Source organism: Phalacrocorax carbo, chromosome 17, assembly GCF_963921805.1.
Source record: "Phalacrocorax carbo chromosome 17, bPhaCar2.1, whole genome shotgun sequence".
In the NCBI taxonomy this organism is placed as follows: Eukaryota; Metazoa; Chordata; class Aves; order Suliformes; family Phalacrocoracidae; genus Phalacrocorax; species Phalacrocorax carbo.
Genome location: NC_087529.1, coordinates 9,911,875 through 9,924,834, shown reverse-complemented (window position 1 = coordinate 9,924,834; position 12,960 = coordinate 9,911,875). Strand labels below are relative to the sequence as shown.

At 44.9% G+C, this 12,960-nt stretch overlaps 1 protein-coding gene across 1 annotated transcript in view; it reads left to right on the top strand.

Annotated features, from left to right (window-relative positions):
• Window positions 1–3,118: 3,118 nt before the first annotated feature.
• Window positions 3,119–12,960, top strand: part of ANKFY1 (ankyrin repeat and FYVE domain containing 1) — a 33,540-nt gene continuing 23,698 nt past the window's right edge. The window contains exons 1-4 of the mRNA XM_064467596.1: window positions 3,119–3,279; window positions 8,297–8,489; window positions 10,031–10,149; window positions 12,004–12,139. Coding sequence (XP_064323666.1) covers window positions 3,270–3,279; window positions 8,297–8,489; window positions 10,031–10,149; window positions 12,004–12,139 — 458 coding nt within the window. The 5' untranslated portion in view covers window positions 3,119–3,269. The remainder of the gene's footprint in view (window positions 3,280–8,296; window positions 8,490–10,030; window positions 10,150–12,003; window positions 12,140–12,960) is intronic.

Sequence of the window (12,960 nt, the reverse complement as noted above, 5' to 3'; positions counted from 1 at the left end):
AATCAAGAGTTCCAGTGGTAGAGAGTCATCTCGTAAGAAGCCTTCAGTACTAATTTGCTAGCTGGCTGCACTTTGTTTCAGCTTGCTGTGCAACATGCGTATACTAAAAAAGCATTTCCAACAGGCTTCTTGCGGGGTGGGCTGGAGTGGAAGGAGATGACAGGTATTAGTGGCAGTACAGCCATATGGGACAAAAAAGCCATTTAGTACTTCTGTATTTGGTAACTAATTATTTTCAGAAATTATTAGTTAAATTTGCTTTTAATTGGATAGCCTGCTCATCTAGGCAGGCAGGTATGTGCAGTACTTTGGAGCTATTAGTGCCCAGGCACAATAGCCGATTTTAGTTCCTGTTTTGAGTGCTTGTCTAAAATTGCTTGAGAGGAGGTTTCTTGCCCCCTAGCTGGCTACCCTTTTTCACTTTTCCAAGAGTGGGACTGTGCAGAATCCCCATCGCATGGTGCTGTTCTTTCCATAAACAAAATGTTAGGAAGAAGCTGCTGTTCTAAACCCAGTAGGGGACCTTTTCCCTGGAGGCTGCCCTTCCTTTTCCCTTTCCATAGTCTATCTAAAGAGCTGGCAGCAAGTCAAGATAACTGGTACTTGTGCTTTCAGCAAGTTCAGTGGTGTCCTCTGTTTTGTCTTCTTAAGTAACACGTACAGTTCACAACTGACTCATCTGAAAACCTCACAAAATAGTTTAAAGCTTTATTTTTTTTTATTTGTTCTCCAGAAGAGCTGCTTGTTTGTTCTTTGTGGGGTAGGCCTGGAAACTTTATAGTCTTCCAGCAGCGGTAGGGAAGAACTGTTAATTCCACAGCAGTGTTGGTTCCTTCTAAATTACTCAAATATAAACCCACTCCTGTTTGGCTTCCCCAGGCAGTTTGTGATTCTACACAACCCAGATATTCCAAAGGGAGGAGCGTTACTGGGGGATCGTGTTCAGATGCAGGTGTGGCCAACGCCCAGTGACTTATTGAAAGAGGCAGTTAGGGTCTGGGTCGTAGAAAGCCTCTGGCAGGCACAGAAATGGCCTATTTAATGTTTCTGTGATCACAGCTGGCTTTTTGTTCTTGCCCCACACGTGAAAGGGATCTGGCTGTGAGGCTTTATGATAGGAGAAATTTCTGCTTAGCCTCAAGATAGGAACACTGTTGAAGAGATGCAGTACGTACAAGCAGTGCTAGAACGCTCGTTGAACAACCAGGTAACCCAGTATTCTTACGCGGTTTCACTTGCACGGAGATCTCGTATCTAGTTTGGTTTATGTTAGGTTATCAGCATACTGGATGATTAATTACACTTTTTCTAGTTCTCTGGAGGCATGTAATTATGGCTGAGTTTTTATGCTCTTTTTTTTTTTACCCCCCAACACATGGTGGCCTGCTTTACAGATAACACTGCATCACTGGGGGAAATGGAAAAGCAAAGCATGGAATATCAAAGTAGTACGGGCATCCTAATTCCTTTTTTATATTTCTCCATGCTGCCCCTTATGCATCAGAGAAGATATCTGTAAAAATCAGAAAGGCTGTTCAGCTGTCGTGCTAAAATTCTTTCCTGCTGTGATGCCTAGAAAATGCTTATTGAATCTAGAATATCAATAAATGGAGAACGTTAATTCTGAAGTGATTATAAGTGTATTTTGGTTTTTTTGGTAGGCTGATGGGGGTGGACTTTTTACTGCGTCTGAACCATCTGGTGCGCTGCTCTTGGCACGGCGCCACCACAACGCAAACAGCGGAGCACCACGCGGCTTGCAATTTCTGCGTATCCTCAGAAGCATGTATGAGTGGTTTCAAACCAAACCAGAAGGCGCTTGGGTTTTAAAGAGAGGCTGTAATAAGACAGCTTCCTGCCCAGGCAAATCCTCAACAGAAGATGAGATTGCTGATTCCCCAGATGCAAAACACAGCAGAGGTTTGAAATCTGATCTCTGTTGTTGCTCAGAAATTCAACTAAGACTAAATCTGATCAGGCAGTACTAACTGTTTCCTCGCAGTTACTCAAGATGATCAATAGCACCCACAAAGCCGCAGTGTAAGTTAGCTACATAGCGAAGTTGTACACGTTACAGTGTACATAAACATTAGTTGTACAATGACAAATGTCATTGAGTTGTGAAAAATGAGACGGGTCATGTTTCGCAGTATGCCTAAGGACTAGAGTCTATGGAAACTACAGGCCTGGTTCTGGTTTCGCTGTTTTATCTGATGAGCACAGAAGACTTAACACACGAAGCAGATCAAAGATCATTTAATGGTGAAGTCTGGAGAAAACGATGTCTGTAAATCAACATTGTGCGTAATGCATTCAAATACTTAGTTGAAATTTGCTCTTTAAAGCAAACAAACTGCTGTTGGATCAGTGTAGAGTATTCTGGTATTTGTGTTGCATCTAGGCAGGAAAGACGAGGAGCGACAAAAACAGCAGCAGGTCGGCGGTGGTGTACGCACGGCCTGCGAAAACGGTCCTGTTACTGTCACTTGGTCACTGCCTGTCTCGACTCAACCGCACTTTTTGCCCAGCGGGCACAGCTCCTGTTGCTGGGACCGCTGCCCCAGATGTGTGGGAACCAAAGCAAGGACGGCACAAGTAACAGCTGTGCGCCGAAGGGACCCCATCGGATTGAGCCCCCGCGCTGGCGCTTCCAGGAGCTGTACTGGAGTGGGACGAGCGGCAGAGGCAGGCGTTGCTTTTGGGGTGCGCTAAAGCTGCTGCACGACGGCGGCTTCCGATGCAGGTGTGGCGAAGGCCCGCCCCGGTGCCTCTTCCCCCGCTGCGGGCCGGTTTTCCCAGTTTCCCGGCCCTCCCGCTCCGACGGTCGGCGTTTTGCTGCGCGTTTGGCGGCCACCAGTCCCCGCGGGGATCCCCCGGTCAGGGCGCCTCGCAGGAGCAGGGGAACAGGAACCCGGGAGCGGTTAAGCCCGGGCGCCTCCCGCCGCTCCGGGGCGAAACGCTTCAGGCGCAGACCGCCGGGGGGGTGAACCCCGCCGCCTCCCGAGGGGCCGGGCAGCACCGCCGGGGGGGCGGGTCCTCCGGGCGACTCCCGTGGGGCCGCTCCGCGGCCGAGGCGGGGAGGAGCCGCCGGTATAAAGCGGCGGGGCGCGGAGGGCGGCGCGGCGTGCTCGGGGCTCCCGCTGAGAGCGGGCGGTGCCCGGGGCGGAGCGGAGCGGGCCGCAGCGCACCGCGCTGTTCTCGCGAGAGCGCCGGGCTCGGGCGGCGGGGCGGGCGGCGGCTCTCGCGAGAGCTGCGGCCCCGGCCCCAACATGGCGGAAGGTAAGGGGGGGAGCCCGGGCGAGGGGCCGGGCGGGGCCGCGGCTGCAGCGGGGAGCGCCGCCGGCCGGGGTGGCTCCCGCGCTCGCAGGGGGCTGGGGGCAGCCCCCGTGTGGGGCTCCCGGCGCTCCCCCCTGCGGGAGCGGGTCGGTCAGGCCCGGCCCGCGGCTGGTGGGGCAGGCCGCCCCCTGGGGGGGAACATGAAATGGCGGGGGGACGCCCTGCCCTGCCTTGCCCTGCCTGACGCCCCTGGGCGTAGGGTGGGCCAGGTACGGGCGCTTTCGCCCGCCCGGAGCGGGGTTTGGAGTAGCTCTGGGGTGCTGTGGGGGGCCATCCCGCCAGCTCCCCCCCGGGGACCCGCCGGTGAGGCCTGTCCCGGGGCTGGCGGCGGGAGCAGGGCCCGGTGCGGGCTGCCGGAGCCTCTGGGGGCGCGGGGGGGGGCTGCGCTGCAGCCTCCGGGGCACTTGCTGCCGGCAGCCCTTCTGCCAGGTTTGGGCTGTGATGAGATCTGCAGGGCTCCTAGACTGCTTTTGTTTGGCTTGGAGGCTACCAGTTACAGCATTTCAAAACTAATTTAACTGAGGTAATAGGATTTGAAAAAACACTTGGGTCTCTACAGTCCTACTTGCTTCTGCAAGCAGAAGCTTCTTCTTTTCCTCCCTGGAGGAAACTGAGTCGGCAAACTGAGCTAAAATGCCCCAAGTTGCAAAGGAAATGCAGGCTCTAACTTCCAGTCTTTAGCACAGCCTTCAACTCTGCAGTGCAACTCTCAGACAGTGGTAGAATTTTAAAACCACTTGTGGAAGATTAACTAGGATGTAGCAGGTGCTGGTCTCCTAGCATGCATCAGCCGAGAGGATGCTGCAGTCACAGAATCCCAGGTTGGGAGGGACCTCAGGGATCATCTAGTCCAACCTTTCTGGGAAGAGCACAGTCTAGACAAGATGGCCCAGCACCCTGTCCAGGCGACTCTTGAAGGTGTTTAACTCTTAACTTCGTGTGCTGAAATACCACTGTTTCCTATTTAGCTGATGAGTCTCTAAGGCTTGCTTTTAAGCCTTGGTGACCCAGTTCTGGTGGGCATCAGATGTTAGAGATGTCTTCAGGTGGTAGAATTTTCCCCACTGAGATCCTAAAGGGTCTGAGGTTCTGGTTCAGGGTCCTTCTCTGCAGAATGAACCTGCAGTTGGTGCAAGTCCCGCTGCAGACATCTGTACTTCTCAATACAAGTAATTCTCTGATCATTTGGCTAAAGAAAGTACATGACCAATGAGTGATCCTGCATCAACAGGAGTAATAAGCTGGAGTTGTAGCTTTCCCCACTCAATTCCTGATATCTATGTGGAAGGGCTTATTTTGTCCCTTCAAATGAAGTACCTATCTACATCAACACTCTTTTAGTTAAGAACTGATGGTATTGGATAGTCAGCTGAAAAGTGAAGGCTTATTAAGAAAGGCAGCTTGTCAAACTGTGGGCATCTACTCAGGAGCTGAGTGCTTTTTCTTATGGGAGGTTTGCTTCTGCGTGCAGAAGTCCTGAATTGGATTTATTGCAATTACTAGCTACAAATTGATTGAACAGTTTGTAAAGACAAGAGCTGAGCTTGCTTTTGTAATTTCTGTAAGAGTTCTGTACCACCAGTACTAGAGGATACTAGGTTATATGCAGGCATGGGTGAAAATTGTTGGATTACTGTTTGAGTGTAGAGCAGCAGGAAGTATGCTGTAGGATTTCAGGAGGGTTGTCAGGGTACAGGTCATAAGTGTGCAAAAATGAATGAGAAAGCAACAACTTGCACAGCCTTGGGGATACAGGGGTTGAAGGACTTGAGGGGGTAAGGAAATAATATATTTTTCTGAAGTACTGTACTTGGGTCCCCTTCATAAGTAAACAAAGCTTACTCATATCACTTCTGTGACTGCTCTTGGTGGCTTGGATGGGCAGCGTAACATGTTCCGCTAGACCTTCCCTCTAGTTTTTGGTACATGCTATCTGTCACCCCATTGCTTGTTGCCTCCCTGCTTATCTCTTTGGATTCAGCTATCTAGTTGCTCTTGAGTACTTTTGTGCCTTCTATAAGAAAATAACAGTAGCCTTTTCTGAAGTCTTCTTTAAAGTCTTTGATATGGAACATAAACTTCTGCCAGTTCATGAGGTGCTAGTCTAGCTACGAGAAATCTGTTAACAAATGCTGCTTTTATTTTCTTGCCATCTGTTAACTCTATACCTGGACTGTGAGCTCAGAAGAGGAGTCACTTTGTGTATACCTCTGTGCCAAACCCACGCATCCTGATCACTGATGCATGTGAATTCATGTTTAGCCAGAGACTTAGTGGTACATTCCAGTAAGGCTGCCTTTTCAGTGTCTGCATGCAAGGATCTTCATTAGATGTGTGTATGCATGTAGTACTTCCCCATTATACTTGGGAGATGGCCAGATGAATGGCAAGACGTAATGGGGACTGGCAATAATACGGGTTCTGTCAAAATGATGGTCAGCTGAGAGATACAGTGGTCATTTTACATTGACTTTTAAAAGTGGTGACACCCTCCCCACTCCTCCCAAATTTGAGGACTGTATATAGTAGCACCACAACTCCAAGTTCACCTCTTTAAACAGAAGTGATGCTTCTGCCTGAGTTTGAGTGGTTTTGCTTTTGAAGCAATATGAACTCTAAATGAACAGTATACAAGGAAAACTTGAGGCTTTGTTCTTTTTCAGTGAATATTGATTAACTGGACATTAGGTCTCAAATAAGACAGTCCTTATCAATCCCTCTCACTGAGGTTACAGGAAGCATATGCTGTTAACCTGAAAACAAGATTCCTCAAAACTTCGGTTCTTTGAGGTACCTCCACTGCCAGTAGTGATTGTCTTGGCTTGCCCTGGAAGCAGCAGTAATAAGCCTGAGTGTCAGTTATGCATAAAGCTTAAGCTACCATTGTTTGAGGGTTTAAGGTATTTCTGTGTTGTGTCCTACTGACTTCAGAGTAGTTTGCAGCCAATGAGCTGACTTTGGTGAAATTACAGTATTTGAGACGTTACTTTCTGGTACTGATTCTTTATTCCCACCTTCACACACTCATTGCTTGACTGGAGGATGCAGTATTTCTTTAAGATGATATATGCTACAAGCTTCAGCAGGCAACTTTGTATTCCTAGCATTTGAATTTATATAGCACCTAAAAACCTTGCTGTATGAACAGTGGTGATGTTCATACACTTGTTTTTGATGTGGTTCTCGAAGTGTCTTTCACCAGTCACTCTTTGGCTCCTGTCAGACTTTTGCTTTCCCTGCTGTAACCGTAGGGCTGGCTTTGTGCCACCCATGATACCTTCCTTATGAATCAGTTGGGAAGGAGCCATTGCTCAAGAGACATGTCCTTCTAGTTCTGGGGACAGTGAAACTGCATTTAGCTCTAGGTTGAAATTCTGCTCTGGTCTTTCTTTCTAACCATCTTTGAAGGTTGGTGGGTATTGGTAGTACAATCCTGAAATCATAGTGTATTTCAAGAGAATAAGGAAAGTATCCCAAAGGAGATGGTATCTATTAACTTCTAAAGGACGAAGCTGTTTAAGGAAGTACACTGGCAAACCTGCTTAAGTAGTATTAACTGAAGAGTAAAATAGGGTAAATTACCTTCTGTTTATCCATTACAGTAGTTAAGTTAAATGACTTATGAGGGAGCATTTGCTGCAGCAGGCAATAGAGGAAAGACTAAATGAGGCATTCTGTCTGCAGCTGAGCTAGAGAAGGATGCTTTGCCCTGGGGACCTGTGTTGGAACAAGGCCAAGGTCAGCTATGTTGAACTCTTCTACAGAAGCAAGAAGAAAACACTGGTCAAAAGAGCTTGGTTTCTCATTGTTTGTAGTAGTGGCTTACATTTAGTAAATATTTGAGAAGTTGTTGAACAACGAATTCCTGGCTGGTAGGGAGGAATCTTGTAGGAACTTTCCTGCTTAAAATCACTGGTTAGCTTCCAAATTTCTCTTCCCTGTCCCCTCTCATTTTAGGACTGGTTTTGGGTTCGTCCCTTATTTGGAAAATCAACTTAATGATGGGGTGGGAGAGAATGATGGATTAAGCACAATGGTAGCTACTTATTTTTTATGTAGCTAAGCCATAAATCAGTATTAATAAGTCGGACTGTTTTTAAGCACCTGTACCGATGTTTCCTTCAGCAGTGAAGCAGAGTTTTTTTCATATGGGTGGCCTGGGTTGAGTTCAGTGAACTAATTTACCACAGGATGTTGAAGTGTGGTAGAAAAGTGGGTTCGGCACTGGAATGGAGATTCTTGATCAGGGATCAGATTCGCAGGCGCTGTTGCTGTGCTACTCCTGGGTTGAAATATCTACCATGGAGCTGACCCTGCGTAGCGATGCCTTGTCAGTGCAGTACCTCCGATGGAGGAATGTGTGTGTGCCAGTAGTAAGTAGTTTTATGTATTTTTGTCTGGCCTTTAAAACATGGATTTCGGGGAGAATCTGTTTTCCACTCTGGCCATTTCTTAAGGTGTTTCTTGGCTGACAGTGTGAGAGGTTGTAAACGGGTCAGTTAAGTACTGAGGTAGACACGGTACATCAGTAACTGTTCTAATGCTCACTTGTAGTTGATGCCTCAGCTGTCAAGTCAAGCAGCATCTTAACTAAACTGAAAATATGGGTAAGAACCAAAGACTTAGTCCTCTACCCGACCCTGATTCCCACAGTCATGGACTCTGACGGCTTTAGAAAGCTTATGGCATTCCTGACTAGACAAGGATTCAGGAACCTCCTTTGTAAGTGGCTTCTGTCACTGTTCTGATGACTTTCAATGTGTTTATGGCTAGCAATGATATAAAAGAAAAGGTTTAATATTGGGGGTGGGATGCTCAAGTGGTGTGGAGAGGAGGGACTTAATGGAGTGTTCCATGATGAAACTAGATGTGTAATGTGCTTGTAGGGTTAAGTTACCCTCAGATGCAAAACAAAGGTGTGCATGTCTAAACCTTGTGGCAACACTGTCTGCCTCTGCAGAGGAGGTGGCCAAGCTGGAAAAGCACCTGATGCTTCTCCGCCAGGAGTATGTAAAGCTGCAGAAGAAACTAGCTGATACAGAACGGAGATGTAGTCTTCTGGCTGCCCAGGCTAACCGAGACAATGCCAGTGACACCTTCATCAGTCGACTTCTTGCCATTGTAGCTGAACTTTATCAGCAGGAGCAGTACAGGTAAGAACTCTCCCTTTGGGGAAAAGGGAACCTTTTGATTTTGAGTGCAGTAGGTACTAATCTTAGCCAAGGAAAATTCTTTCTCTGCTGCCTGGTGTAATTAGGGTTCTCTGTTCCAACTGCAGTTGGAAGAGCATGCTAAGATCAGGCAGCGTACTGAATCCAATTCTTGAATCAAGAGCTCTTATGAAGTTCATCTCGGAGACTGACCTTTAAGACAAGTTTAAAGAAAACTGACAGTTTTCACTGTCAACTGCAAAGCACCTTTTGAAAAGAAGTAGTTTAAAACTGATCTATACCTAGTTGATGGCTTAATTACATGATGTATCTTCTACCAACTGCAAAGCTCTTCTTCTTTGAAAGGATATGTCCTTGAAACCAGTTCTATATTCCTGTTGTGTGTAAAGAAGCCCAATTAAATTGGCTTGTCTGGCTGTATGATGTAACAGGTCTAAGTGATACATGTGACTTAGTGGTATAAATGATATTGTGTCTTTGAATCTCAACACAAAATTAGGTTTAATGGTTTCTTTTCCATAGGAACATTAAGGATCACCTTCAATACTCTAGATCCCTTAACTGACTTAGTTCTGAGACTGCAATGACACGTAGCAATTTCTTTGCTGTTACTGAAAGCGGTGCCAATATAGTAAAGGAGTTCTGTCATGTAAGGGAAAAATAATAGTTCTGATTAAGATTTCCTTCCCCTAACATCTCTTCGTGAGCCTCCCTGAGAAAAGGCTCCGTGCCTGCCAAGAACTTATTATAGCATGCTGGGTAAAAGGTAGCATATGTCAGAAGAGCTGGATCACTTCAATTCTGTTCAGCCTTTTGAGTTCTAAAGGCATAGAATAGTGGTCTGGTTATAAAAGGAGAAAGGAAGCAAGTCCTAATGCATGTTTTGCGAAGTAACCTGTCTGTGTTTTTCACTTTAGTTTACAGCAGTGCTTTGAATTAGAAAATGGTCTGGAAAAGACACCTACACCGTCAGAACACTTACAAGCTATGGGGTTTTAAAATATTGGGGCAGGTACTTTCTAACTATAAAGGATAACTGGGTGTTAGAGGTCAAGATGAAATCAAAGTGTTCTTGATGGCTCGTCTCCTGGGAACTGGGGATTCTTGGAGTCTGCCTTGTACTCAGACTACTGTCAAACATTGTTTGTTCTCTTGCTGGTCTTGCCTGAAACCATTGGTGCTTAGCTGACAGTATTAGTATGGTCACTGCAACATATATATTTAACCAAGATCATTGGATTTTCTTATCTTCTACAATAGTTCCCTTGCAGTTCATTCCAAAATGGTTAGGAAAAAACCGCAGATAACTTAAATATTAATGCCTCATTGCATTTCACCCTAGAAAAATAATTGTTTCATTTGGCAACATGTTCTGTGTAAGCAAATAAATGTATTCTGGTGTCTCAAATGACTTGAGCCTAAATGTGGGTACCAGGACATAGATGCTATGAAGATGCTGAATCCATATGTAGCTAAGCACAGGGGGAACCTGCATTTACATGTATATGCTTTTTTCTTCTCAGTGATCTGAAGATAAAGGTTGGGGACAAGCACATCAGCGCTCACAAATTTGTCTTGGCGGCACGCAGTGATACTTGGAGTCTTGCCAGCCTTGCCTCCACAGAGGAGCTGGATCTGTCAGGTCAGGCATTGCTTAGTAGTATGATGCTTAGATGTCTTTATGGTGACTGATGAAAGGGCCTGTTGGGAAAAGGTTTCTTATGTACCTTTCAGACTACTCCTGTCCCCCAAAAGTGGTGCTTAATCCGTTAATTATGGAGTTCTGTCTCTGAAACATGGTAGTATGCTTGTGAACTTGGTGCTAGTGCTAGTTAAATCAATAATCTACCTTCTTTCTCTTTAATGAACAGGGGTTGAGAGTGGTGGCCTGTTTGTGTTTTCTAAAGTCAACTAAACATAATGGGGGAAAAATCTGTATGGAGGAGCTTGACTTCTTCCTTTCTAAGGACAGGGCTTTTTGAGGTAGTGTGCATAATTTCTGACGTGTGTCATGGAAATACCTTGCTTCTTGTTAACATGGTGTGTGGGAAATGAATACAAATACTGATGTGCTATTAAAAAGTTGTTTGCTTTAGCATTCTGATACCTTTGCAGAAGAGGTGAAGAAGAGACGTTTTCTCAAAGTCTTCTACAAGATGGTGTTTTGTTCTGCTGTAGCTGTTTCTTGTATGTACTTACACTGGGCAGGGTTTCTGCAGATTGAACCTCTTGGCAGGCTTTTCTTCTGTACTTAAAAGTATAGAAGAGTCTTATACAATTTGTGAGCAATAAAAACAGGCATGAAGCTAAGCAGGTTTGCTGGCTGGCATGTTGAATATTAAGTGTTGGCCCTACATTCTGCACTTAATCTTATCATGAATCCTAAGTGCAGACAAACTGGAGGAAAGAAGCAAGTCACAGCAAGCTAGTTTATGAGACAGCATAGGCTTTCTTGCAAAAGGATTTATGGATCTTTCTGCAGCCACAAGAAAACGATGCCAGGGAGTTTAAAAATTGAGCACTATGCTAACAAGATTATTCAAAAAGCTCTTATGCTAATTGTAGTTTTGTTGCAAGTGGCGGTCTATAGCATTTCTACCTCCACATCTAAGCTAGTCTGAGAATTTCAAATGTAACTGCAGTCTTGCATGTTTAACAGTGCAAACACAGGATTATGCTCAAAACAATTGCTAGTAAATGATACTTTCCACTGTGTAAAATTGAATTTTTTATAAAATTTAGTAAACGGCACAAGGATTAGCTTGTGAAATAGTTGTAGCAAGCAACAAGCTGTTCCCTGAAAACCATGGTAGTTTTCTTAAGGGGTTCTCTTAAGAACTGGCAAGCTAAGGCAGCCTGAATCCTAACTTCAAAATACAGGCAGTGTTTAAAATTGAGTGCTTTTGGAGTTCATGTAATCTGCAGAATTTTCTATTCCTTAAGAAGAGTAGAAAGATATTAACACAGGTTTTCTTGCTGGGAGGGAGAAAATGAACTCTGATCTCTGCCAAGGCAGAGCTGATATTACAGCTCAAATAGGTTTTCTGACTACAAGTTTGGCAAAAGGTACTTGCTTTATTAAAACCTCCCATTTCTTAGGAGGCAGCCTACATGCTATGCCAAGTACTGTCTGGTACTCTGCAAATAGTCTGGGGCAACCCTCCATGTAAAGCAGATGCTTTAGGATGGGTATCTCAGTGTCTTAAACATGTATATTTGTTTTGAAAACCAACAAAACAGCTTAAGGGACCAATGTTATTTTTATAAATGAATGGTATTTTTTGTTGTTGGTTTGATCTTATCTTGTGGAGTAATTATCTACATCCTTTTAAGTAGCATTGTCACTACTGTCTAGGTGACAATGGCTATTGGGCATGTGCATCTTGTGTCCTGTGGTGTAGGCCTCTAGTTTTCTTGCTGTGTAAAAAACATCAGGCTTGTGATCAGTGTTGTAAACACCTGAAATCACAGAATCCCCTGTTGCTCCCTGTACCAGATGCTGACCCAGAGGTAACCATGGCATTGCTGCGGTGGATCTACACAGATGAACTTGAGCTAAGAGAAGATGATATCTTCTTGACAGAGCTCATGAAACTAGCTAATAAATTTCAGCTCCAGCTGCTTAGGGAAAGGTGAGTCTTGGTAAATACAGTGAATCTTCTTGAAGTCTTCAATCTTGTTTGACTAGAATAGCTGCTGGTAGTTGGATAAAGTTTTGCTTTTTCAAAGTCTTGAGGTTTTCAGTAATACAGTATGACATTCGGTTGATCACAGGAAATAAAGCCTTGCAGCATGGTTAGACTAGTAGGTTTTTTCATAGCTTTTATATTTATTTTACAGTTCCTCTCCCAGTCAAACTAATAACCCTAATTTGGCATTAAGAGGAAGTAGAGATCAGTATATTAGTAACAAGCTCTGGAGAGTTGCAAGAAAGGGATTGTTAATGAGAGTGCTAGGAATAGTCAATGGCAAGTAGCTTCCAGTATTAAAATACCACAGGTGAAAAATTTTAAACTTAAATAGCTGTTCTTCTGTGCATCCTGGTGGCAACTTTTATTCATTAAGAAGGTTAACGTAACAATATGATGCTTTGCCATTTTGAGATTATGATTACGTCATTCTAGTAGGGACTAGGTTGTTGACTGTATAGAGTGCTCTAAATAACCAGTTAGAGTTAGTGAGAAGCCTGAATGTACAGATTGAAACTTCAAGTTTTGGGCAGCTTCGAAGCCTTGAATTTAGTCAAAGACGAAGAACCCTTTGATACAATCTCTTGCCCAAGGGGTGACAGACTGTAGCAGTACATGGCACTGAAACAGATTTAAGTGTTACTCAACGTGAAGCAAACTAAACTGCTGTCACTTCTGACCAAAGAAGCTGACATCTGTAAGGCCAACACTAAAACGGCCTTCAAAGCTTTGTACCAGCCTAAAACTGTCTTCATGTTGTGCTA